Genomic DNA, 26,894 nt, shown 5'->3' on the forward strand with positions numbered 1-26,894 from the left:
CAAGCTCATGGTCTGGCAGGTGGAGATGTGCAGGAGCAGCTGACTACTCCCTGATACCTTAGCTAACCCATCACAATCCATCTCTGCATACCAGCTTCACACTTCGTGCGGAACTGTTTGTACACAGAAAAGGACAATACTTTGCAAAAACAGACTGCTTCATCTTTTCTCAGAAGAGGGGTTTGTAGAAAGCTCTGCCCATGACATTTCTGGAAAAATTCAACTTCACTTTACCAATAAATATGACAGAGCAATACCTGGAGCAGTAGATGCTGATGCTATTCAACATGCCACTCAGCAGTTAAGGCAGAGAGGAAAGAGGTTACTGTTTTCAGCACTGTTCCTGCTCACTCCCGCGGTGAATGACATGCCAAGGTCAACATGACAATCTGTAGCAAAAATTAGTTATTCAACATGTCTTAAAGTGCGGATAGTAAGTATTTTTCCTGCCTGCCATATAGTGAGAGGAAATGGCTTAATCTTTGTAAGCTATTGTCTTATTCAGATGAGAGGTGCAAGGTGAGTACAAGATGGTTTCTGTTCTACACAGAAGCACCAGAATTCCTCACCACCTTGAGCCAGTAAAACCTAGCTACAGGCATCTTCACTCCTCTGCAGCCTTCAAACACAACATGTGCAGTCAAAAGGCTAAAAGTGACTTAGGAAAGAAAGAAAATGGCAAATAAACAAGCATGGAACATTTTAACAGTGACTGTTTTAAAACTGTCACTGTAGTTGTGTGCTGTGAAATCTGAAGCCTGAAATGGGAAAGTATACCATGATGTAAAAACGAAGTTTATTTTTACCATGCAGGGATTTGAGTCTTGAAAATACTATTTGCCATCTTGAGCCTTTCCTTATCTTGACCTCTGCAGCGGGTAACCGATGCAGGAAGAGGTAGAAAGGAATTTGTTTGTGGGCAGTTTAAAGTACACCACTCATCAATCTTATTTTTGAAACAGGCCTAACCTGAATGCATTCTTCCTTGCATTCAATGAAAGGAGAAATCTGAACCCCTACTTAGATGCCCCTTGAATAACAAACCTTTCCAGTGGCAGACTGTACAAAGTAAGCTTGCACAGCAACGCATTAAAAATATAAATTACTTTGGAGAGGTTACATTTTAGGTTCCAGTTCTGTCAGCTCCTGCTCAGAGGCAGATCCTGTGCAGATCCATAATACTCCAGTGAAGTCTGTAGCATTCCAGCCCATCTAGAGTAAACTGCAAGATGAGAGCTATAGTTTATAGCATATTAAATAAGTATACAATGGATCTCTTTACTGCAAGCAGTTGTGTGTTTGATACTATCTCAGAGAACCATTCCAGAAAAAGACTGATACTGTTTTTTACTGTCCGAGACAGTGTATACATTAATTCCATAGTACCATATTTTATTTCATATGGAGTATATTTAAGAGGAAAAAATAGTCTTTATTTTTTATAAAGACATCTATTTTTCTTGTGTTTGTTACCATAGCAACATTACCTCTGGTGGAGAGCTAAATTTACATTTAAAGAGGCATTTTTTAAAAGGTAAAGGCAGATGGCATCTAACAGTAATTTATCTTGCTAAGAAGATTACACTTTCATAGAATGTTTTGAGACTTAATTCAGTGCAAGAAGGTGGGTGATGTTTGCTGGGCCCTCAGCAGACAGGCACAAGGATGCCACATGGACTTCCCTGTATTCCAGTTCACAGAACGGTAAACCACACTCCTGCACAGCAGAAACAGTGAGGAGCATGGCAATTAAATCTATGCCATGTACTTATTCAGACCTGGGGTGCCTTACTCATATGTCTATTTTTATTTAAGAAAGAGACTGACACCTATCTTACTATAGGATATTTTGATCCCCCCAAAAAAACCCACTTAATATAGTTAAAAATTGCTTTAAATAGTTTTAACAGTATTTGAAAAAAATTCACTTGAAAAAGTCACCTGCCCTCAATTTTCTTTGAGCTTCTTTGTATATATACATTGTATAATACCAAACATTAATGTTTAACTTTCACCTCCTTTACAGGTTAACAAACATTTTTCCTACTTTGCAGCTGTGAAAACAGCAACTGAGAAACATTTAGGAAAATACTAACGGGTTTCCAACAGAGCTATTGACTCCAGCTGTGGGATTTGGTCCCCTGCAGGATCCCCCTTGCACTAGTCCCCCTAGTGCTCATTCACTAGGGGAATGAGCTCCACAAAGACAGCACCGCTTTCACACAGCTCCCAGAAATCCACATTTGTTAATCATGGTGCTGGATTTTCCTTAACATGGGCGGTTTATACGAATATATTCTAAATTAGTCTTAAATATAGACCAATTTGAAATTTCACCAAAAAATAGTGATTTCTTTCAATCACTGAATAATAGAGATTTGTAATTTTGGAGCTAGAATATGGAACTGATATCTGTTTATTTGTTGAAACAACGGAATACAGAATGGGTGGAGGTAACTATTTCTTCGCATACTCTAAGCTGGTGTGATTCCCATAACAGATTATTGATTAATATGGTTGAAATTAGTTGTTTATGCTACCTTCTAATAATTAACTTTTTGTGTATCTTTCCTATGCATGAAGTGACAGCAAAGGTAGGCTCTGATCACTAGATAAACAGCCCAGTAGTTCTACTGCCTTAACAGGATATCCCCCGAGAGTGATGTTGGGCAATACTGCAGACATTTTATGAAATCAAAGCAGCTGAAGTTTTTTGTGTAAAATTCTGGACATGCCACTTCATGCTCACATGTGTGTTCCAGCCTCCCAGTGCAGCATCTTGCTGGGAAACATGGCAAAGCCAGTCAGTGTCCAACACAGCTGTGTCTTAAGCAATTTTTTTTCCCCAATATGGAGATAGACAGTATACCAACAGGCCATAAGCTTATTTTTTCAGAAATATATTCATGTGAAATGTTAACATTTCCAATGTGGAGCATTTAAATTAATAAAAAGAGGAAAAAGTTTCAAGTTGGTTATTTCTGCATTTTGTTTATCTTAATCTGATGGGTTTAACTACTGTTGTCCTCACAATTTTATTGCAGTCTGACATTCCTTTTAAAGCTTTTGCTTCTATATTAATAAATAAAATCCTTAGGTGCTTAATTTCTTCCTGTGTTAGCGAATGTACCCAAATGCAAAGCCTGAAAACTCAAACAGCAACAGGAATGTGATGTTAAATTCGTGGTTGGCCATTTCGTGAAGTCAGTTTACTGACTTTTGTGGTCCTGACAATTACAGTTTATATTGAATTTTAAGCAATACAGAATTTGGAGTTAAAAAAAAAAAGGCATCTAGCTGGGGTTATAAGATTACTGAGCTGCATAATAGAGGTAAACCTTTGCGAGCAGAGAAGGTAACAAATGCAAGAACAGGCCCAGAGATTTTTTTAATGTTTTTTTTTTCAAGACTACAAAAGAATGAGGTCTAACACTGTTAATTCAGTGAGTTATAGGTCACAGAAAGCAGATAAGGTCAAGACAGAGCACTGAGAGAAATCCACAACAGCCCTGTCAATACAAAGCCAAAGCACTTTCATCACTCCAGCACTAGCCTGTTTTGACTACAGCATAATAGAATAGAACCAGGCAATTCAGACAGAATCCAATCAATCTGATTAACAGTACAAATATTAAAAGGGTACTCTGCTGACTTTTTTTTTTTAAGAAAATTGTGCTGTGAGAAGGCTTATCACACAACTGTTGATTGGTTGTATCAATTTTTAAAGACTGTTTGCAATGGATTAAATGCCTCTGGCTCCTTGTTTCTTAGCAGAAACATAAGAGCACCCCTTAGGATTCCACACCCCCCACCTCACCCCCCCCTTAAGGGAAACATGATCTGAAAAGGAAGGGGAAAGTTCAGAATTGCTCCATCTGAGACTTGTTCTCCTGGCAGCAGTCTTATGTCCATCCTACCTTATTGCTTCCATTTGGGGTTGAAAACACATGAGATGCAGCCCTGCAAGGGCAAGCAGAGGCAACAGAGAAGCAAATTTCCAGATCACCAAGAGTGCCCAAGAGACTCTTGCAAAGCAGCAGTACTTTACCTGTTGCTCCCCTACTTCTCTGTATTGATAGGCTACAGACAGAAAGGTTTTTGACCTATATTGCACACAGACCTGCAGACGTTACTCTGTATATAAGTGTAACCACAGACCAGGGTTACACACCCATGCCTCTCAGCAGGGCAGTCCACTGGACAATTTTGTATAGTTATTTTCCCCCTGTTCCCAAGTAGAGTAGCATTAAAGCTGTTAACTTGTTTAAAAGCTGCAGCTGAATGTTACAGTAAATATATGCCTCTCTCATGAGAGCAAACCCATTTAAAATGATGGGCTACACATACTCCAGCATCTGATGTTCTATCCTCTCTCTGGGTTTTGAGATCTATATACAGAGACACAGGCCAAAGCCATATTATTTCTTCCCGTCTGGGTAGTATCTATATTCTATAGGGATACTATATTTTTATATTCCATCACTACTTGTGATGCATCAAATTTAATAATTATAGCAGTCTGCTGGAGGTGTTTTTTTTTTTTAAACACACTTTCTGCTTTTGATGTTTCTGATTACTATGGAAAGCTTACGCTATTTTATAGTCTGCTGGCTAAGCTCATATGCACACCAGCTGTATTTTATCAGGGAACAATGTTTGCTTTTTGAACTGGCTGATAGATTTCACTTAAAATGAAGAGGAGGTACACGTTCTTTGGCAATACTTAGAACCTTGTTCAGCACAATATCCATTTGCAGAAAGTCATAGCCTCCAGCTAAATGGTGCACCAGCCCATGGCTACCAGCCCAAAAGGGGGGAGGAAAAAAAATTATCTTTTATTTGAAGTGCTTTTTGGTTCTATCTGCTGCATAACAAAAGCAGGATTACACCATGTCATTTGGACAGGTGTCTTGTCCTACCTGTTCCTGAAGTCTTCCAACAGAGATTACACACCTTTTCTTAGCTATGTTTACTAGTCCTTCATTATCATACTAGGAAGCTTTTCCTTTTATCAAAATTAAGTTAAGGGGTATTCAGGAGTTATCACAACCCCCAGAAGCATGGAAGGAAAATTCTTTCATTTCCTTTTGCAGCAACTTTAAAAACCTGAAATCAGTACTTAAGCTATTACATATTCCCTTGAAGAAACAACCCAAATTCCTTATGGCACAGTTTTTAGACATTTAGATTACCTTTATTACCTCTGACTCCATTGAAATGCATACCCCAAACACACACAGCTCCAGAAGACCCTAATTAGTACCAAGAGCTGAAGGACTACATTATACACAATCCAGCAAGTCGAAAGGCTGCCAGCAAAGGACACTGGGCTATCAGGTTTCCCTTTCCTTCTCTCCCACCCTTCCAGGGCAGCACAGCACAGTTAGTTGGGAGAGCTGCTCAGTGGGGGATTGCTGCTCTAAGTCAGGATAGCAATTCCTATTTACAACCAAGAGTCAGTCTTCAGCCAGCTGACTTCACCGTGCCTTCCTTGTTCATCCTAAGGCAGGTCTAAGTAAAAAAATGCATTTGCTGGCCAGTAGTTAAGGAAGCTGTTTTATTACACAATATCCCGATTTATTTTTTCTTGGAGAAATGCTTTCTTTTTCTCCCAAGACCTGTCCTCTCTCTGCATTCTTCCCTAAATTGGGGAAGAGGTCTTTTTATAGATTTTAAAACTGGAAGGGAGCATTAAATCATTTCATATGACAAACCCAAGACACAGAAATGATTCATTCATGTGTTGTGTCAGATAACCTTTGCTTACTGGAAGCTGCCAACAAAGGGTATTGATTTGAAGGCATCAGAACATTGATTTTTTTTTATATAATTTCCATCAGTAAATTGTTCTTCTTTATAGGAAACTAGGCACATGGTTTTCAACTTGGAATTTGCCTTTCGTTTCTAGTCATTGGTTCTTGCTGTGCTCTAAGTGATAAAGAGCTCTTTCTTACTCATCTCTCCACAAGGACTTATGTGTTTAAGTCACCTTTCAATCTCTTCACAAATTAAACCGCAAGCTTCTTTAAATGACTTTTGTTTTCTAGTCCCTGAATGTTTTAAGGTACATTTCTAGCCTAACCCAATTTTTTTCCAGCACTTTCATATACTGAATATTGTAACCAGATTTCCATTAACTATATGACTGAGTGGCATAAGATAATAAATCTGCCAGTTATGTTTTATTCTCATTAAAGGTAACAAAATATTATCCTTTTAGCCACCTCATCTTACCGGGTGCTCACATTCAGTTTTGTCCTCTTTGATCCAGGCATCTTTCTTGCATGCTACTTCTCAATACCCCAGCTACTGGTCTGAAGGGTTTGTTGATATTCTCTGTTCTTGAAGGGCCCATCTCTCTCTAACACAGCAACGTTTACTTTGCTTTAAAGAGCCCAGGTTAATAAACACTTACACAAGGATGCTGGTCTCCCTCACTAGAAGATAAAGGCTTTAGCACAGGGCTCCTCAGCAATCTTCAGCCACCTAGGGAAAGGTGGAGCTGGGATGGACACAAAAGCGTGGCTGGATAGGAGCACCCTTGTATCCTCGCTCCTGCAAAGGACTCAGCAGCTGATGCTGTGCAGGCTGACTGAGGATGTCCTCCCTTCCCCCCCACCCCCATCTCCGACAAAGCTTCCCAGGCTTGTCCTTGGGTCTGAAATCAAAGTTTAAGGTTTCTGTCATATATAGCACAACTACATAGAGTGCACAGATAGCTCAACATCAATAGAATCATCAGCCCTTATACTGTATCACACTTTCAATTTACAAAACATCTAGAGGCAAAGTTCATTTCCACCCTGCAGGTAACAAATACTTGCTTCTTACTGTTCAGGTGACTAAAGGTCAGCACTGAAGAAAAAGGTTGTATGACAAAGACTTTTTTTGTCTTCCTTCTTGTTTCATGTTGCTTAAACTAGCAGATAGGCACAGCAAAACATTTCTGCTGGTCCACAGGCCCCATACTGTAAAATGGAAACCATTCGTTTCTGCCTCAAAAAGATCTTTCCCATCTTCTGTGGCAAGTAAGTCACCCTTTAGTCCTTGCCTCTGTTTTTTTCAACAGGACATTACCAGCTAACAGGGTACATTTCTATGTAGTCTTGTATCCTTAGAATACAAGTGCAAGCTGTTTAAGACATTAGCAATAATTGTCAAAGTCTTGAAGCCTCTCTGGGGAGCAGGAGGAGGCTTGCACAGGAATTTTGTGCACTGCTGGAAATCCCTACCAGAGTGTGTTACTCTGTATTCTCATCAGGAGGCATTCTGAAGATGCACCTCTTACTAGGAACTCTGCCACTTTCCCTTTCCAAACAGCCTTTTAGTTCTTAGGAAAGTTGACTCTGAGAAATGGAGCACAGACAGTCTTTCAGCCTGTCTAGACATTCTGGATGCCGAATGTTTAATGTCCTTGTACAACCTAGCTGGACTATGGCAGTGGAAAGTGATGAAGACAGGAAAAACAATAGGCAGAACTTCTGGTTTAACAGGCATAAATACACCGCTGCTGTAGCTGCTCTGAGCTGGTAGCCTGCATGAGGCTAGGGAACAATTATCTACATTATATCAAGGAAGCTCTGTCTAGACAAACCAAAACTTCTTCCCACAAAAGTTTACTCTTTTTTGCATACCCCTTGTCTCCCAGAGGTTGCTACAAAGAACTGTTAGCCATCAAAAACTGACACTGAAAGGCATTGTCCTGCAAGGTAAAGATAACAATCAGGAGTGTGTTTGTTACAGCTTCCTTTCCCACCATATTTGTGTATGGACACGGTTCTTCCACATGCCCTTTTTTCACTCTCCCACATTTTGGAAAGCAATCCACCAAGATACATGAAACCAGAAGTAACATGGGGGGGGGGGGGGGGGGGGGGGGGGGGGCGGGCGGGGATGGGCAGGGGCCAGGGACAACTAAAGCCAAGCAACCAAAAAACAAAACTAAAATGCAAGCAAAAACTCAGGAACCTCAGCAGATGATCTCTGAATTACTTCAGACCACTAACTCTACAGGTGACGGATGCTCAACAATTAAATGTGTGATCAGCTGAATTAAAAGACATGAAGATAACTTTATGGTTTTGAATAAACTGTCAAGTTTACATGGTTGACCCACTGGGTTCTCAGATAAAAATCAAGTACTCCAGTTCCATGTTTTAGCATAGAAGTCATCTTGTAACTAATGCAAATCCTGGAAGCAAGACATTAATATCTTCCCTCATGTTATTTCCTTGCAGATGGGTTGCATCGCATCTGTAAGCGCCACCAAGATCTCCCATATCAATTACTTCAGTCTTCAATTGGATTAGCAGTTACCACCAGATGTTTGCTTTCAGACCCTTTTTTGTATGAAAAAGCACACTTAAACAGGAAACAGAAGTGTTAAATTGCTGGGACATAACTTAGAGGGTTCAAAGCAGGCTAAGACTTAAGAAAACTGGAGTCAGCATGAGACTCTGAGGCGGTGCTTGTTATAACCATTTCCTTGAACTTCTATTTCCTCCTTCTGTTGTCAGTAATTTCAAACAAGACAGTGGATTTGCATTACATTTGGGCATGCAAGAGACCCAAATTACAGGTTTAATAAGAGCCATTTGAGTCCTCTTCCTGTAAAGGGAACAACACTCCCCAGTCCAGGACATCAGTGCAGTCACACAGGCTGGCTCACCACCCACCTTGGACCTTGACCTTTCTGAATCATCTCAAATAAAGCTCTGTGCAGTGATCTAAAGTCTGCTTCAGGTAAATAACATCACCAGGATTACAAAGCCAGCAGAAATTACTCGCTGGCCTTTTCTCAAGTCCAGGCTACGTGTAGTGCTTTTAGATATAGACTGGCTTGGGTTGGGACGTTTCTGCACACTGTATTCTCTCATTGCCGTTACGATTGCAACTCAGTGTCATCTTTCTTTAGATGTGGTCAAATGGTGACTATTCCCATATAGTTGCTGCTGCAACTCAGTAATACCAGAGCAAAGTTCTCTGCATTTTGATCAAAGAGGAATAGATGACAGGGAGGGGAAAAATAGAGGACCAAGATCCAAAGATTTATCTTCAATTCCTTTTCTTCCTTTTGCTTCCCTTCATCTACTTCTAATAACAGAACTAACAAATATTTTGGCCTACTATTCTTAAAAGCACAATCAGTATCTAAATAGAGAAAGGGTGGCACAGTGCTCCCTCTGGCACTCATTAGGTTCTTTGATTTAGGACTTGATAGCAAGAGCAAGCCCACCTTCAGACCACTTACTGGAAGGACGTTCATCTCCTGCAGACCTCTGCAGTCTCTGTTCAGGTCTGTCCCCTGCATGCAGCCACCTGCACACACCTTACTAAAATTTCTTCAGCAAGTGTTGTATTATGACCATTTTTTAATATTAAAAGTCTGCACATCCTAAAGCAAATTGTTCCTTTGGATTCCCGCCTATCATCCTGCAAAGTAGTATGGGACAGGACCAGATAAGTCCCTGTATAGATACGCATTTGAAGAGACTGATTTCTTAGAATTAATAGAAACTTCAGGTCCAGAAGTCATACACAACAGGAAAACAATGATACAAAGAAGTGTGACGGAGCATCAGTTACACTGGCAACAGCATCAATGCAGAGGTACCCGCAACTACTGAGGACTGAGCACATCTTTCTCTGCTAATCCTTCTTTCCAACAATGATTTTTTCTAATTAAGACATATTTACTGTCAGTGATGCTTCAGCTACAGAGTACGCTCTTTCCTAAGTTTTAGACTTTTACCTGTAATTAAGACTTACCTCGGTGAGAAAGGGGTAACTCCCTGGTTTGTACACAAGGGCAGCAGGTCTGTGCTTGCACCCCCAGAGCAAATTTGCTGGAGACAAGAGAGCTATCTGCTGGCTAGACTTCAGCAAACTAGATGAAGAGAGGCAGTTTCTGCTTCTACCTTTTCCAGTCCAGTGTCACAAGCACTACAGGAGCACAAGGCACAACCTGAGCAGCGGTGAGGATGCAAACATAGTGAGCAGGTAGCACTGCTGGGATGGGAACCCAAGGAAGATAACTTGGGAAGGTAGATCTGGGCAGAGAATCAGATGCCTTTGGCACCACAAGATAAATAATGTATGTATAATATAGACTTGATAATAATCAAGGTGTTATTAATACAATTAAGAGTGGTTGCTGGAATCTTTTTTGAAACTGGAGTAAAGAAGGAGCCTCCCTCTTCCCAGTGACAGCACAAGAGGCAATGAGCACAAATGGAAATACGGGAAATCCCAATTAAACTTAAGAAAGGAGTTTTTCCACTGCAGTGTTGAACACTGGAACAGGTTGCCTAGAGAGACTTAAGTCGCCAGCCTTGGAGATGTTCAGAACTTGACTGGACATGGCTCTGGGGCAGCCTGCTGTAGGTGGCCCTGCTCTGAGCAAGGGGGCCAGACTAGATAATCTCCAGAGATGTTTTCCAACCTCAACTAGTCCGTGTTTTGTGACTGAGACAACCTCTTCATTCAGTTAAATGACACAGCAACAATAAACCACAACCTTCTTAAGTCCAAGAAGATGAGCAAGTCCCTTATCTCTCTGCTTATGTATGTCTGTGCCTTTTCAGATTGTCATTGTGAGATGTAATGTTTCATTACAGTTCTTGCAATAAGGGCAGACTTAAATCAATTCCCTTTCCAGGACCAATTTTGAACATAGCCTGAACAAATGTTACAGACCCTGGAACACTCCTAACAAGAACAGTAAATTAATCAAAGAAAGTTACTGGCTCAGTAGAAGATTTGTGATAGTTTTAATTGGGATAACAGTGCCAGGAAAAATAAGAAAGTCCTGTTGCTTGATCAGCATGGAATCAGTAACATCATTTGTTTACTTCCTGTGCCATACAATACTATAAAATATTAAGACAATCCTTACCAAAGAGGTAAATATTGTTAAATAATAGCTATTACTGAATTACGAGACACAATTAATGCTAATTTGTTAGCCTTTCCCAACACAGAAACTCAACAAGACAGGCAGCTGAAATACAAGAAACCTGTTTATTGGGTTTAATCCAATTCGGAGCCAATTTGCTAGCAAAAGGAAACAACTACCATCACACAAAAACAGCCATCAGAGAAGTTTGTTAAAGGGTAGTTACCACATGTGGTAGCTACTGTTTTAGACAAAGCTGATATCAAACAATTATGCTCGATAATATAAAAATATGGGGAAGTACTACAGTTACATTAAGAAAATGCAAAGGAATTTGTATAGCAGAGTAGTAAGAGAGTGAGGCCAAGACAAACAGAAATAAGTTGAGGACAAAGGATATTACAGAGCCTTATGAAAGGCGATGTTAGCTAAACACTTTTTGTAAGTGATCATGAACTTTTTTTTCTATCTCAGTTTCAGAAGGACCCAACCACCTTTCTGGTTTTTGTGTTTGTTTTTTTCCTTTTTTCCAGACAAGGAAGTAGCCACAAGTAACCTAGTCAAGTCATCTTCCCCTACCTAGTGCTAGTTCAACAACACCTAAACTCAGCTGTTTATCACATCGACTTTAGATCTTTTCTAAACTCCAAAGCTTCCCATTAGCTTTTTATTGTGTAGCTGCAGACTAAACCACTTCCTTATCACAACCATCACCTGTTTTACTTGTGTCAGCATAAGTAACACCATCACTCAAGTGATTTCAGTCTAAAGCCCCTGCTTCTGAAGGGACCACAAACACAGCATAATTCATACAGAAACTGTAGTAGGCAGTAAGTTGCCTGAATGGCAACACCAACACAGCTCTTATTAGTGCTTTTTTAAAAAATACTTAAAAAGCTTTGAGATAAATACTGAGAAACATATACCGAGTACTAATAAAACTTCTGCCTCCTAAATTAGAGTTGTTAAAGGTTCTCACAGCACCCTACGCATAATGGATTGAAGCACTTGGAAAAAAAGAGTCTGGCTAGATATAGTTGCCCTTGTTTCCTTTTACCTTTACTACACAATTAACCAGTGATCTCCAATAAGAATAAGAATCCTGATTTGGCTGCCAGTTAATTCAAAGAAGATCTATAAGCTTATTTCAGTGCTGAATATATCCTATTATTTTCATCAGTAACAGCACCTACTCATGAAGCAATCTCCTTAAACACCTTTCATCCAACACAAAAAAGTTCTTATACAAGATTCTAGGAGACTTTAGCACATCTTGAAATTAAAATAAAAGTCTGCCATAGAAGTAATAGCTGTCTTTTCAAGGTTGTTGTTGGGTTTTTTTTCTTTCTTTTTTGCTGTTGTCCATCTACTGACCTTAGAAACCTACTAATTGTAAAAGCACAGTAGGAACAATAGCCAAACATTTATTATCAGGTAAAAATAAATAAAAATACTCACACACTAGATAGTCCACAAAGTTGGTCTCCGGGAACCTATAGAAGAAAAGCATACATTTCTATATACCTGACTATAGTGCTACTTAATGAGCTGCCAACAGAAACAAAGCACTTACTGGCCTTTATACAGCTTAGGTGTGAGTGGAAGGAAGCACTGCTGGAGGTAAAGGCTCCTGGGAAGGTGATTAATTCCTTTTTAAGTACCATTGGTTTCAGGTTTTACATGTAAGTGATTGATAGGAGAAAGGAGCATCGTTGCTAGGAGCAAATGGGCTAAAGGCAGGTCTTTCTCAGGAGGAACATCAGCACTACTGAGGCTGCTCAGGCTCGGCATATGCCCCATCTCTTCTGGTGTTTTGCTTTGTAGGCTGATCCCCTCATTTAAGCAAGAATTTGTTCTCAGTTCTGGTGCTTTATTCCAAGGTGTTACAGAATGTATTGTTCCAGGAGAGCTCTGTTAGGGGCTGACAGATGCACCTAAAGCTCAGTCTGACTCCTGAGAAATACCAAAGCCTCAAGCTAGCATCAGCAGCTCACTGAAAGGTACAGAAGAAACTTGAATGGAACTCTAATCTTATTAGGTTGGCCACAAAAACATTACACTGCTGCAGCCTGTGCATCTTTTTCCCTTGCTCTCTAATGCTTGTTTGTGCCTATGCTGAGTGACCATTAGTCAACTAGGAAATGGCATCTTCCATCTGTGGCTTGAAGAAATGGAGAATGTTTTCCTCCAAGAAAACTCAAAGAGCTTGGATCAGTTGGAGACTGTCTGATAAGGCCAAAGCAGGGCCCAGAAATTTCACCTGAGGGGTTAAGCCTGTAGGTACTCAGGGAAAGGTGGACACTCAGAGACAGCCTTGTTATGTCTATTCCCCACCGTCTGCTTTTTATCTCTGTAAGGGTGTGAACCCAGCAGGCATGTAAGAAGCTGTTTGGTACCAAGTGTAGTGCTGGTCTAACAGTCCTCTGCCCTCAGGCTGCAGTTAAATACTTAGTGCAGAAAGCAGTGGCAGCTGCTAAAGGTGGTGCCACCCTCACCTGGAGGGAGGTGGTTTGTCCTGCGGCAGAGGACAAGGGGTCAGTGCATCTCAGTAGCTCTAGGGCTCAAATCCCAGGGCTCAGCAGAAGTTGCTCCTGCAGCTGGGTTGGGCTGAGCTGGCTGTGACTGCATTGCAAGCAGATGTGGGGTGTTCGTGAGCTTTGGTTTGCTGGCTCATGTTAAGGCAATGGTAAGTGTTTGAGGGTGACAAGAAGAAAGTGGGGAATATGAATGGGTTAGTATCTTAAGATGTCAGCAAGCTTCTGAGGAAGGGAATGTATTGACGGTCATATTTATTTAATTTGTTCAGCCGTGTTTTGATGATACCTCATTAACTGGAGCAGAAAGCATTGTTGGAATCAGAGTGTGTTGTTGAGTATTTATCTGTTCTAGGCTACAGATTGACTGAGAAACATCATGTGGAGGCTCAGTAGTGCTCCTTACTGTTGTCAGTGTTGATGGAGTGGCACCCTGTGAACTACGCTGTTTTCTAGTGCAGATATGGCTGGAGTGACTCGCAAATGCAATAAACTTAAATCTTCCTCCTTTGTGTGCTGCAGCAACAGCCCGGGTGGTATCAAGGAAGTCCTAAAGGCAATACCTGAGCACGGTGGGGTGCTGCATTCACCTGCAGTGTAAATATAGCAGTAAATTTGCAGTCTTTTTACAAGTGAGAAAGCCAAGACACAGGAAAAGATCAGGGGTGGTCAGCTGACAGTTCCAGATGGAGTTGTGGCTGTAGGCAGTCAGTGATGTAAATGATAGTAAATCACCATATAGGATGTTAGTGGTAGAGCTGGGGAGGTAATCCCATGAACCACAACTCTTACAGTCATGCACGTTTGCACCCCTAGGTGTTTAATGCAGCCTGCATTAAATAGCTGTCTTTAAATAATTGCATTTTCCCACTGTCCCTGTGTCCCATTTGGTGCTCAAGGACTGCCTTACCACTCAAATAATTATGTTTTCAAGGAAGATGTTTTTGGTAGAATGCATTAATAAAAGCCCTTGGACTCTATGTAGAAATCGAGGTGAGATAGCTGCAAAACAAAAGTTAGATTTGTGTGATGTGTGAGGAAACCCTTGTTTTCTCTTGGCTATGAATTTTCAAGTTAGGAAACTTTAAACCAAGTGATGCAAGTTTCTAGCAAATATAGATTCTTAATTTTAAGATGCTGAACCCTGGAAAACATCAAATGTGACTTTCCAGATTTCTGAGGAATTACAAATTCAGAAGAAACTGATGTTTGCTGTCTCCCAAGGAAAGGTAGAATAGATCTGGAAGTGTACAGCACAGAATTTTAGGAAGAGCTGGTTCAATATTAACTCTGCTTAGGAGCTGTGACAGCGACAAGTCATTTTACCTTCCACTCTCAATTTTCCTTCCTGCACAGTGGAAATAATCATTTCTAAATGCAGTATTTATCTGTATGAAGAAGGTGCAATTTCTGCCTGTATTGGCTGTGCTGCATTTCAATCTGAAAGTTAGAAATAGCTCTCAGTAAAGATCTTAATTTTGCAACTGACCAATGTGTACACTTTCAGGGAAGTGGGACTGAAAATACTTGGGGGAAAAAAAACTCCTTTATTTAGCAATCTGTGATCCAAAGGATACTGTTAATACACTATATGCATGTCAGCCTTTTCAGGTGATTAAATGCCCAGCTGAAGTGGGGTATGTAGCCATAGAAGCCATTTGTTTAAGATATAAACAGCACCATCAATATTTTTTTCAATTACAGCAAAAGATGGAATATGCAGTGATTTTTGAAATCATGGAAATAGCTTTTTGCTTGAAGGGATAGAAAACTGAGTCTTGTTTCCTCCACCTTCCTATTCACATGCCTTTGTGGTAGGACCTGGTTGCCTCTTTCAGGTGGGCTCAGGTGGTTAACCTTGGTTTGATGTGCAATTTGGGTGAGAGGTGGGATGGACCAAGCAGGTCATATCTAGCGTCAGTGTTGTTTTTCCTTTGTTAGGATGGCTGAACATTTTTACTTTGCCTGTAAATCTTGGTGACTGTTGAGTCACCGTATTTACTGACAAAGCTGCAGTGGGGGAGTTTGCCCACAGGCTGTTTCCCAAGAAGAACCATTCCTCCCTGGGCCTTAACCTAGAGGCATTTTGCTTTGGCTTTTTTTCTGGACTTCTCCAGCCTGAAAGTGTCAGGTGTGTTTTGTTGTTGCCCATGGGCACCCAGCTCTTGAGTGTTGCTCCTGAGCTTCAAGAGGATGATTCCTCTAGCCTTCTCAGAGTAATCTGTGAGAAATGGCTTCCTTACACCACTTTCTTCAGAAGATGAATCAATTCATACCATCCCTAATCCTTTCAATCCTGTGAATTTTATAACTTTGAATTTTCAGTTCAAGTATTGCATAATATTTATCAAGGAAATAGAGGAGGTGTTGCTTTGAAAGGGGAATTAATATATTAGTTTGACACCTGCAAAGGCTTCTGAGAAAGGAAGAAGTCCTGCTGAAGTGTGATACAACACAGATTGTCCAAAAGTTAGTCTTTAGGCTATCTTCAGGCCTTGGCCACAGCACCGTTACTTGATGTTCTGTTGCAGCTGGAGGCTCTGAGTTGACTTATCCACATCCTGAGCATTTAGTGATCTCCCAGTTTCCAGTGCTTTGCAGAGAAACAAGGAGAGAAGGAGGAAGCAAAGAAGAAATGAGTAAGCAAACAGAGGCCAAGAAAATAAGTTGCTGAAGGTGGAAGACATGTCCAGTAACCTGTGCATCTCTTGTATGCTGATGCACCTGAATGTAGTCATTTTGACTGTCCTAAAGCACATACGGGTGACAAACGCTGTTCAACTGAAAGAGAAAAGAGCTGTAACAAAGGGGGGCCAGGGGGTGAGGCTGCCCTGCTGATATGCCAGGGCTCTTCCTTAAGCTCTCTTCTGGTCGACGTGACAAACTGTTTGAGCAGCGCTGTGCTGGGTGGTGTGGTGGGGAGCTGGGCAAAGGTCCTCCCCTTCTCACTTGGCATGTGGGAACTGACAGCTGACCGTGGGAATTTACACCTAAATGTTGGTGTTACTTGATCTTACTGATACTTTCAGGTGATAACAACTACAAAATGATACAGCAGCGTTGAACAATAGCGTTTAGTGAATTCTAATCTAACTAAAACACAAAATGACAGCACTTTGTGATAATGAATTTTTGGAACAAATTAAAAATAGTCGAATCTTAATATATTGGTATTCTGTGAAAAATTCTCAAGTCCAGTCTGTTAGAATCACGTAACTCAGCTTTTTTTGGCATATTTTATCTTTTCTTGCACACTAATGTAATCTAAGTGTATAATTGAGTATAATCTCAAATTACTCTGGCTAAACAAGAGGGAATCTAATGAAACTATAGAGTTTTGCTATGATTAATATTTGTTTGGTTGTCCTTGTAACTTACTTCTTTTTATACCCTTTATGAATAACTGCTCAGTACTTGCATAATTTATGCTCATTCTGCAAGGCTGGGGGACTTTTTTGTTGGCTGTATCATTACCTTGAAATGTGGCTTGAAGATCTTACTTAGCTCGAGTGCACTGTGGTTTCTTCTACACAGCTTCTAAGCAGCACACCTCCACGTATCCCTAGCCTACTGCCACTGGGGTGCCAGGGAGCTATAGGCACTAGGTTCTAGATGTTAGGTGTTGTAAGTTAATATTGTGAACAAACTTGTCACGGTGAATGATGAGTCTTTTTTTTTTTTTTTTTTTTCCTTCTTTCTGTTAATTAACTTCTCCTGTACCAGAAGTTATTTTTTCCACTGAAATATATGGGAATGTGCCAAGCTGGCACACCTGATTTATTGCTTTTGCCTCATAATCTATTTTTCAAAAATGCACTATTCAAATTTGCTTTCTAGTGCTAGATGAGAGATCATTAACCTGCTCTCGAGAGCAAGCGTACCAGTGAGGAAAGGTAGAAGCTTACCAAAGCTACACCTCTAGACAGCGTGAAGGGAAACCTCTTAATACGCAAACATGGCATTACTACAGCATGGCTACGGGCTGCATGGAAAAAACAATAAACTGGCAGCAACTGCTGCAGTTCTCTATATGTGCTCCAACCCACCCCTTGGGTGCTGCAGCCCAGGCTCTGGGTCGGGGCACATGCTCTGCGCCCCCCCCCCCCCCCCCCCCCCCGGCCCGTTCCGTACCCTGCGGCGGTGGCGGGGAACATCTCCCGGGGCTGGCGCGCTGCTGCCGGACCGCCGTGAGGTGGGCGAGAGGCACCTGGCGGTCCCCCGGCGCTCCGCGGCCGCTTGCGGCAGGGGCGGTCGGGTGGCCTTTGTCTGGCTGCGAGGAAGCTGGCCCGGGGGCGAGGGCACCGCGGACGGCAGAGCCGGTGCTGGCTGGGCCGGGCTGCGGCGGTGTCGCCACCCGAGCTCCCGCCGGGCCGCGGCGGGGGGCGGCCGCGCGCTCGACCGAAGGGGGGTGCCCAAAGCGGCCGCGTCCCAAACACCGCCGCAGGGCCAGAGTCGGGGCGCGGGGTGTGTGTGAGGGTGCCGGTGCCCGCTCACCGCGCAGCCGCCCGCCCGCAGGCGGTGAGGCGGAGGCCCGGCCGGCAGGTGAGGGCCGCGCTCTGCCGCCGCGGGGCCGGGCAGGGGGGGTGGTGGCTCGGGGCTGCCCCGGCGGGAGGCGACCTCCGCGAGGGGGCTGACGCTCTGCGGCGCCGGCGCCCCCGCGCACGCCTGGGGGGGTCCCGCCCCGACGGCGGCGGGGAGGGGGTAGTCCCCGTGCCGCCCCAGCCCGGGTGCCGGTGCCGCCGCGGCCGGACTCTTTGCCGCGCGGCGGCGGCGGCGGCCGCTCGCCCCCTCCCCGCGCGCTGCCTGGCGGAGGGAGACGGCGCGTGGTGCCGGTCTCCATGGCAGTGGGCTGCGTGGGCGGAGTGGTCGGGGCCGCAGCGCGGCGGTGAGCGAGCGCGCGAGGGAGGGAGGGCGCGCGCGCCCCCGGCCCTCCCCCGCCCCTCGGTGTTTGTGTCAGGCTGCTGGCGGCAGCGGCGGCGGAGCGGCCCCGCGGCGCCGGCCCGGCCGAGGGGCGCCGACCCAGCCCGCCGCTGAGGCGAAGAGCCCCGCGTCTGCCCCCGCTCCGCGCCGCTCCCGCCATGGGCGGCCCGTAGGGGAGCGGGCTCGGCGGCTGGTGCGGTGCCTGCGCGGCGGCGGCCATGGCGGTGGAGACGCGGCCGGAGCTGGTGGGGAAGCGGTTCCTGTGCGTCGGTGGCGGCGGCGAGGAGCCGCCGGACAGCGGGCGCTGGCGGGCCGGGGTCATCCGCGCCGTCTCCCAGCGGGACTCCCACAGCCCCGATCTGGCGGTAAGCACCGCGTCCCGGGCCGGGCCGGGGGGGGCTGCGGCGGCGCGGGGCCTGCGGCGGGGGGCGGCGGGGCGCCCCGGGCGGGCCCGGCGTGACACAGCCCTTCGCTGGGGGGCGGCGGGCGCGGGGGCAAGCGCGTGTGGTGTCAGCGCCGGGCCGGCGGGGACGGCTGACGTGGAGCCGCCGCCGGGGGTCGGGGCCGGGGCGAGGCGCGCTTCCCGTCCGTGTGTGCGGCCGCCGTGCGGGGGGACGGAGGCGGCGGCCCCCATGGTGCCCGTGGCGCGGCCGCGGCTCCCGGCCGTGCGGCTGCCGTGGCGGTGGGAGGGGGCGAGTACCTGGCCTGGCCGCCGCGGGGAACCGGCCCGCTGTGAAGCGGCGGAGCCCGGGCGGGGGGCGGGTGCGTCGGCTCCAGGGGAATGCAGAAACTGCCGTCGTGCAGCGCTGCCCGACTGAGTCCAACGTGCTGGACGCGGTAGCGAACGCGGTTCTTAGAAGAATGTCATTGTTGCTCTTCCTTTTATGTCCGCTGTCACTGTTTTCCTAAGGGGTGTAGGAATGTGTGCGGTGGAGGTTAGCGAAGGAGCCAGGATGTGTTCTGTTGTGCTTAGGCACACTCTCGCTGGGGGGGGAGACACGACCAGGATTTCCTTGGGTTAGTGTTCTGAATGCATAATCTGTAAAATGGAGTTTTATTGTGCTCCATGGGCTCGGTCGTTATTTCAGTTCTGAATTCTGTGGTCGAATGAGTGCAGTGTTACCTCTGTGGTTGCCCCTTTCCATGTTTTTATGTCACTCGGTGCTTCTGAAAGCACATTTAAAAATATCACGACTATGTAAATGGACATTACGTAGGCTGGAAAAAGGAATCACCGAGCTGCGCTGGGCAATCCATATTGCTGCTGCTAAGGGGGAGGCATTCGCAGCCGAACGCAGGTCGGGGTGGAATGGTGCCTTTTTTATAAACTCATCAAGCGAACAATTGCCTGATTGTAGAGATTTTTGATTCCTTGGTGTGAGAAGTGTGATTCACAAAGTCAGGAATTCATGTTTTCATATATCCCAGGCTCTAAGCTTTGTTTTGAAAACAGAATGTACGTGACACTTGAAATGCCACTTTTTCTACTATATTGTAGGTGTGTCGTGTGTCCCCTGCCTCCCCCGTTATAATTCAAGTAGCATGCTGTTCATGCCCTTCTATATTAAGTGGCCTGTGTTTTCAGCCTTTGGTTATATGTAAGAATCATCTAGGATGCTTTATTTTTAGAACTTATTTTGGATGTTATTCTTGCAGGGTGGTATTCTCTAGAATCTATATACAATTATGGAAACACTGAGTAAGGTTTAAGGAGATGTTTACTACCATTTACAAGTCAGAGCCATAATTTGTAAACTCTGTGGTCAGAGCTGACATAAAGAGAGAAAGGGTGCTAGACCGAGGCATTTCAGGGGCTGTATCCATTATGTTAAATGGATAATGTATGCTGCCTATAGTAAGTACTTGCTTCTCTTCCTAACTTGGGTATCTGAGCATTTTTTTCTTCAGGCACTCTTTCATTAAAATTCTTGGTAATTTAAGGAAGAGTTGTCATGTTATAGCTGGTTTCTGAGGCAGGATGACTAAGGGTATGCTTATATGCCGTAGTGAAGCACCATTTGGATAGATCTAAACTACCTGAGAAGCAGGATGGATGCTCCAGCCTGCACTCAAAGCCTGGGTGCAGTGCAGTGTTAATGTGGCTGTATTCCTTCTGGTATTCAAGCTAGCTACGCAGCACTGCATTATGCTATGTAGATACACTCGTAGTCGTCTAGGAATGCTGGAAGTCTGGGAAGGTTTTGGAAATACTATCTAGGTCTAAAGAGTCCCAGACTAGTACTTAACTATTGGAGCATCATTGCCCCCCTCATAAGTGGAGTATTTTGTTTTCGTGTTACCTGTTCGCTGTCCCCAAGGCACAAACAAGTATAAATCACTAAGGGAGCGGGTAGAGGAGGAAATTACAAGGTTTCTGTTGGCAACAGGTAGTTTCTGTGGGTTGGCCCCTCTTTTTGCATTTGTAATGAGCATTAATCTCTCGTTAGTGGATGTTTGCTAGCATGAGTATCCTCTTCCCCTACCCCCAGTGAAGGACAAGGACATTTTTCTGTTAGCTCTGGTTCCATGTGTGCTATCCTAGATGGAGTGAGTGCTGCTTTTATCCTGTGGCTTTTGTTTTGAGGTGGCCATCCCTATGAATAGCTCCAGACCCTTCTGCTACTCGTCAGTGGAGTGAAATGGTAACCCTTGCTGACAGCTTCATTGCTGCCCACAGGGTGCAGCATAAAAATCTTAAAATTGACTTTTTGTCAATTTTGTGTGATCCTGGTCCCTCTGGGTGGCATGGACACTGTAGGAACAGAGAAGACTCCCTTAGCCACAGGAGGGGAGAAGGGCAGCAGGGGGCATTTTTCAAGATGCTTTGCAAACGACTGGAACTGAGTTACTTTTTGGAAGGAAATATCATTTACATTGGCTCTGTGTCTTTTCTTCCTTAATAAGTGTGAAGCTCCCAGTCAGTTTCAACCAGTTTAAGAATGGGGAGAGGTCTGAAAAAGGTTACCTTCTCCCAGTCTGTTAAAGGTGACATCTGAGTGGATGTGAGAGCCCTCCTCCCAAAAACCCATAAAGGCAAGGAGGTCATGGCATTTTGTGCGCTCCTCCTGGAAGAAGAGGCGCTCTCCAGCTGGCCGACCAGCATGCACTGAGTTCAAACCAGCTACAGCATATGCTGCTTCTTGCTTAGAACCTCATAGAGATAGGTAGGTGATGGGGGATGGAGCTGATGGTATGTGAAGGTGGGTTTAAGGGTGTGAGAAAGAGCTGAGCAAGCGCGAGTGTTTGGATATGGGAATATATGGACAAATGGAGAGTTTTATGAGGTGAAGGATCTTAGGGAGACATGGGCAAGCTTAGAGGCAACTGACGTAATTAATGTTAAGAGGCCACAGGGCTTGTAGGAGCAAATCTGCAGGAAGCAGAGCTTCATTAGCTTTGCTGTAAACAAAACTACTCATTAGATCAGGAACTCCAGACCTGAAGGCTGGACTAGCTGCTCTGCTGGTCAGAAGGCCAATGAAGACTCCAGTTTTCATGTGCTGTGAAGTTTGTTTCGTGATTTTATTTTGGTAACTAAATTATTTAATACTTTCATAGTTGAAATTACTGTCGTGGTTAAGAAACCATAGAAAATAACTGGGTTATCCAGTATTTTCTTCCTGGTAGGTCTCTCCCATTCCATGAAAGTATGTTAAATGACTCTTCTCTTATACTTTTCATGCTTGCAACATAACTGATATGTAGTCTCTGTTTTTTCATAAAATGGATATTTTTTTTTCAACAAAGAAAAAGAGCAGTATCAAAGTGCCTTTTCTCCCACTATTTTATGGCGATTTTGCTTTCCTTAGCTTTGCTATTAGTTTACCACTACCACTAGTGGCGGTTATGGTGAGAACAACTGATGCTGGTTGCGAGTGCTGTTGGTCTTTTGGAACATGAATGCTCTTGCTATTATATGCAGATCCTTCTTGTGTTCGTCTTAGTCATTCTGTAATGTTTACAGATGTTTAAAAGCACCTGTACAGGCACAGTGCATATACAATGTATAAAATTTATTCCAGGAGGTTTCTTGATTATTTTCATGGTCTGAGTCACAACTTGATAGTTAGTCCTCTTGATCTTTTGTTCTTGAACATTTCTGTTGCATGAAAAGCATTTACTTCAAAATACAAGCGAAAAAAATATATTCATATACATACATATTTATTTGCATGTGTGTGTTTCAGTAGTCATTGAGAGAATCCATAACTGTTCTTCTGTTTAAGTAACAGAAGGTGTTTTTGGAGAAAGCTGGGAGCTCTTTATTTTTTTGTTACTGCTGACTGCCTGGAAAAAGCCTGTGTGCTGCTCTGATCACAGTGATAACTGGGCAAATAAAGAAATGGCCAGGAGGAAAAAGGTGGAGTCAATGCCATGTAATCTCTCTGGTCTTTGCTGTCCTGTAAGAATTGCTTTCTGGGCCACAGGTTACAAAATGCCTATTTAATTAATCATTACTGACAAGATTTGACATGGTGACGACAGAGGTGTTTTTCTATATTGTGCTTAAAAAGTGATTATTTAGATGAGTACATTTTTCAAAATGTAAATCCAATTTTTGAAGTATCTCACCAGAAGTGCTTCAGAGCTCTGTGACTTGTCATGGTCCAGCAGTTGTATATTGCACATAGTCATATGTTCAGCCATATATTTTCTCCACTTAAGAGAAAATGGAAATAAGCTTTTAAACGTGTAGTGTGCAACCCTCAATAAGAAGTATAGTTAGAACTGTGCATAGGGAAATACTTTGTGGCACAAATCACCTTGTTAGATACCCTTCATGGAAACCTAAATACTAGTGATAATTTGAAGTAGTTATTTGATTTTTATTTACAGTAAAATTAATAAGATACAGTGGGGGAAACAATACATAAGTAGTTTTTGTAAATTGTATTTTTTTTCAGTATCTCATCTTTTTGGTAATTGTCAAACAAGGAATTGTTAAAAAGTCTGGTAAAACCATTTGAAGAGAATAGCGGCAAACTTTGCATGTCAATTTTAACTGAATTTGCCCTTGCTTAACAGTAAAATGAAAGTTTGCAAAATGTAATGGAAACTTATCACCACTGTATTACAGATATCAATTATTTCAAATTATTTTCATGTTAATTTGAAAATAAAAGAAGATATTTTGGAGAAGTACTCTATGCTGATAGTTTCTCACTAAAATATGAGATTAAATTTGCCTCCGCTGTGTGTGTAGCTGCTCTTACCCAGTCTTTTTATGACTTGTGATTGTTATAGTTTTCCTGCTTCTGCATTCCCAAAACTTTCTGAAAGTGATATGGCACAGAATTGCACTTAATTAGGTTACGTTTGTGTTCTGCCATATACTGATTTTTAGTGTAGTGTTTTGCATGTTGTCCTCTGTTTTCTAAGCTAATGAGTAAGGAGAAACTGAATCTATTAACTTTTTTAACACATTTGAGTTAATCTGTTTTAAAATGAAATGGCTTTTTTCGTGTGTCATTTTAGAAGTACATGCTCTGCAGCTTGGGCTTTTTAACCTTCAAATAGAATGCGGGAAAAACTTCAGTAAAAATATTGTATAAAGTAAATAAAGAAATATGCTTTACATGAGTTGTGCGTAGCTTGTTGGTGGTTAATAGAATTTAAAAATACTACATGTTTCTGTACTAGCATCAGGGTTAAAGATGGAGAGCAAGTTGTTGGTGAGGAGCCTGTCATGTTATTTACTCCAGCTATTGGAGATGATGCTAAAAAACATGCCAGAGTGTATCATATCACTGCTGCCTCTGGTTCCAGACAAGGAATGTTGTTGTAGGATGCATGTTGTGTGTGTTTTGAAGTTGATTTGAAAGGAGTGGGAGAAGGTCAAAATGCAATAGGGATTTAGACAATTTGCAGTTGTTGCTACTGTTTTGTACCAGTATTGAAGCCCACAAGTCTTGTAAGTTTTGGTACGTATCGGTTGGGCAATCTTTTCTTGGCTCAGCACTAAAGAAAACTTCCTATTTCCTTTCTGTGTTTCTAGTAGGATTGAGCTTGTCATCCTGTGCCTGTGAATGTCACCTCATCTGTCTTCCAGAGTTAGTTCAGTTAGTGTTCAGGAAGGAGTATCTCTTTCATAGTGGTTTGACAAAAACATCAAACACAGGAGTGTTCCTATGGAATTGACTGCCAGGATTCAGTGCTTTATATCCTGCCCTTCCCTCCTCCTCTTTGCTTTTGTACCAATAGAAACCTGGATATAGCGTAGATCAACAAGTAAATTTACTTAACACTGATGGATTTTGAGGAAAGATTATTTCCATGTCAAGATTGAAACCAAATTTTGGGTGTCCCGAGCTAGAGATTAATCAGTTTATTAGTTTGCTGCATAGTTGCAAAGTATGCAGCAGTGAATGAAATATAGAAAAAGGAAGGTTTGATACTGTACATAAATCTTTCAGAGGGCTTTAAGAAAGATATGTCAGGCATTTTCTTAATCAGAAAAGCATTCACTTTTGCCTTTTATTTACCATGCATACAAATAATGTATTATTCCACATTTGCATTACATCAAATCACTCTTGTTCCAGAAGTGTCTTAAAAAACCAGGGTATAGTCATTGTAAAGTTTTAAAGAATGAGTAGTCATTTTATAAGAAGCTATTCTTACTGTGCACATACCAAGATCTCCAAACCTGCTTGAGAATGGCAGAGCTGTTCTTTAATGTCAGATTGAGCAAATTGTAGAAGCGGTACTTTTAAAATTTGGCCCAAAATAATCTCAACCTTCTGATCCTACTATCAGTGAATCGTAGAAATGCTGAGTTCCATCGGTGATTTTGAATTTGCTGGGATCAGGCTTGACCTTCCCTTCCAATAGGACTCAGTAAGCTGCTTCTGCTTTTGGTGGAGGAAAGTAAGTATTGATCATGCAAGAAGTTTACCTGAGGGTGGCAGTTAGGTGGTTGTCTTGGAAAAGGCTCTGCTGTGATGTGCTGTTATTGCCCACTTTGATGCTTTGGATGCTGATGTTTCAGTGTTGCTGCAGGGATGGTTTCCCTCCTAGCCCTACTAGGGTAGGGACTGAGGCCGGCTCTGCTTCTTTCTAACCAGCTTGTTTGTAGAAGCTGGTGGAGAATTCTAAGTTACATCAATGCTGTGTTGCTTTATTATATTATTGACCCATCCAGAAAGTTACTGTTGTTAGTTGATGTTATTCCCATGTTCCACTAAGTTTGATGTTCTAAGACAGAATGAGAGTAGGGGAACCAAAAGAACTAAAGGGATTTTGCTGTGTTTTGTGTTCTGGTCAATTATAAAGAAATATTATTATTCTAGTTTTGCGTTAAACAGCTGTTATCACTTAATTCTGAATTAAGTGGAGTGGAGCAACATAATCTGCCCATGATGAAGTTGCCTCCATGTATACACAGAAACTGGGTTTGAGCTAATTCACGTACTCTGTTCAGAGCTTCATGGGCACAGAAGATGCAGAGTAAGTGTTAAGGCTTTTAGCTTGACCCTCCCATGGCAACATTTTTGGAAGTTTTGGAGACTGTGGTTCCACAGACATTTCTCTTGGTGGCACTGCTGGCTTAATTTTTTTAACCCTGAGCAGTTTCCTGATCCATTCACTGTATGGCACATCAGGCGGTTGTACTGAGTCTGAGGAGGTGGTATGGGATCTGTCAGAGGCAAGTGGTTGAGGGTAGGAGCAGCTTGATCTGGCACAGTTTCCAGGAGAAATTTCTGTGGACCATGGCCTGAATGAAGTAGTTGAAAACTATCTTTGACAGTTGTAGTTGCTGTAACTAGTAAATGTGTCCTAACCTGCTCGGCTGTAATGCAGGGATTTTGTATTGCAGTTGAGTTAATGATGTTTATTCACTCGGTATGAGTAATTTATTCTTTCACTTGAATAAGTAAATATCTGTTTAAAATAATCCATAACATGATCATGTGATGTCTGTTGATTCTATGCTGACTTGCAAAGGCAAGGTTTGGAAGAATAGATGTGAAATCAAATGCTTTGAGGGAAACTTAAAATATGTACACCTCTGATGCCTCAGTAAAATATTGCATATAATATTTGTGCATAAATATGATCTTTTTGAGTCTTCTGATCAGCACTGTAGTTAATGTAGATGTTGAAGTGATTGCAGTTAAGCTTCATTGCAAGTATCTTACTGCTACGTATGACAACTCAAGCAGACACTGCTAACCTAGTAGTCAGGTTGACTCCCTAGGGTTGGGTTTTTTTACTAACTTTTACTAAAGGAACAGGGCTTCTAAATAAAATGGTTTAAAATTTGCAGTATGATTGCTCTGTGAAAGAGAACACTTGCTGAGTCATTGCCAGGTGGCCCAAGTCAAGTACCTTCAGTCCTGCAGGTCTGGTGAGAAGGGACTGGAAGGCTGTATTTTGGAGGAGTGTTGGCAAAGACAGTTCATTTTGTAACAGTCCTCCAGCTCATTTCCTTATTTTTTGCTGCTGTTGGCTTCTCTTGATTTCTGAAATGCAGAATGTAAATTTACTATCTTTCAAAAACAAATAACTCAAAAACCAGTATCAAACAAAGAAACTTGTTGGGGTAA

General features: G+C 42.9%; 1 protein-coding gene across 2 annotated transcripts in view; it reads left to right on the top strand.

Annotated features, from left to right (window-relative positions):
* Positions 1-18,440: 18,440 nt before the first annotated feature.
* The window catches only part of JMJD1C (jumonji domain containing 1C), a 153,517-nt gene continuing 145,063 nt past the window's right edge, over positions 18,441-26,894 (top strand). Inside the window, exon 1 of one of the 2 annotated variants that reach the window (XR_005829634.1) lies at positions 18,441-18,713. Coding sequence is in view for 1 of the 2 variants with exons in the window: in XM_040606444.1 (XP_040462378.1) it covers positions 18,567-18,713 (147 nt within the window). In the remaining variant the exon portion in view is untranslated. The remainder of the gene's footprint in view (positions 18,714-26,894) is intronic. The other variant, XM_040606444.1, reaches the window with a different exon arrangement.

The sequence above is a fragment of the Falco naumanni genome, chromosome 9 (assembly GCF_017639655.2).
Source record: "Falco naumanni isolate bFalNau1 chromosome 9, bFalNau1.pat, whole genome shotgun sequence".
Lineage (NCBI taxonomy): Eukaryota > Metazoa > Chordata > Aves > Falconiformes > Falconidae > Falco > Falco naumanni.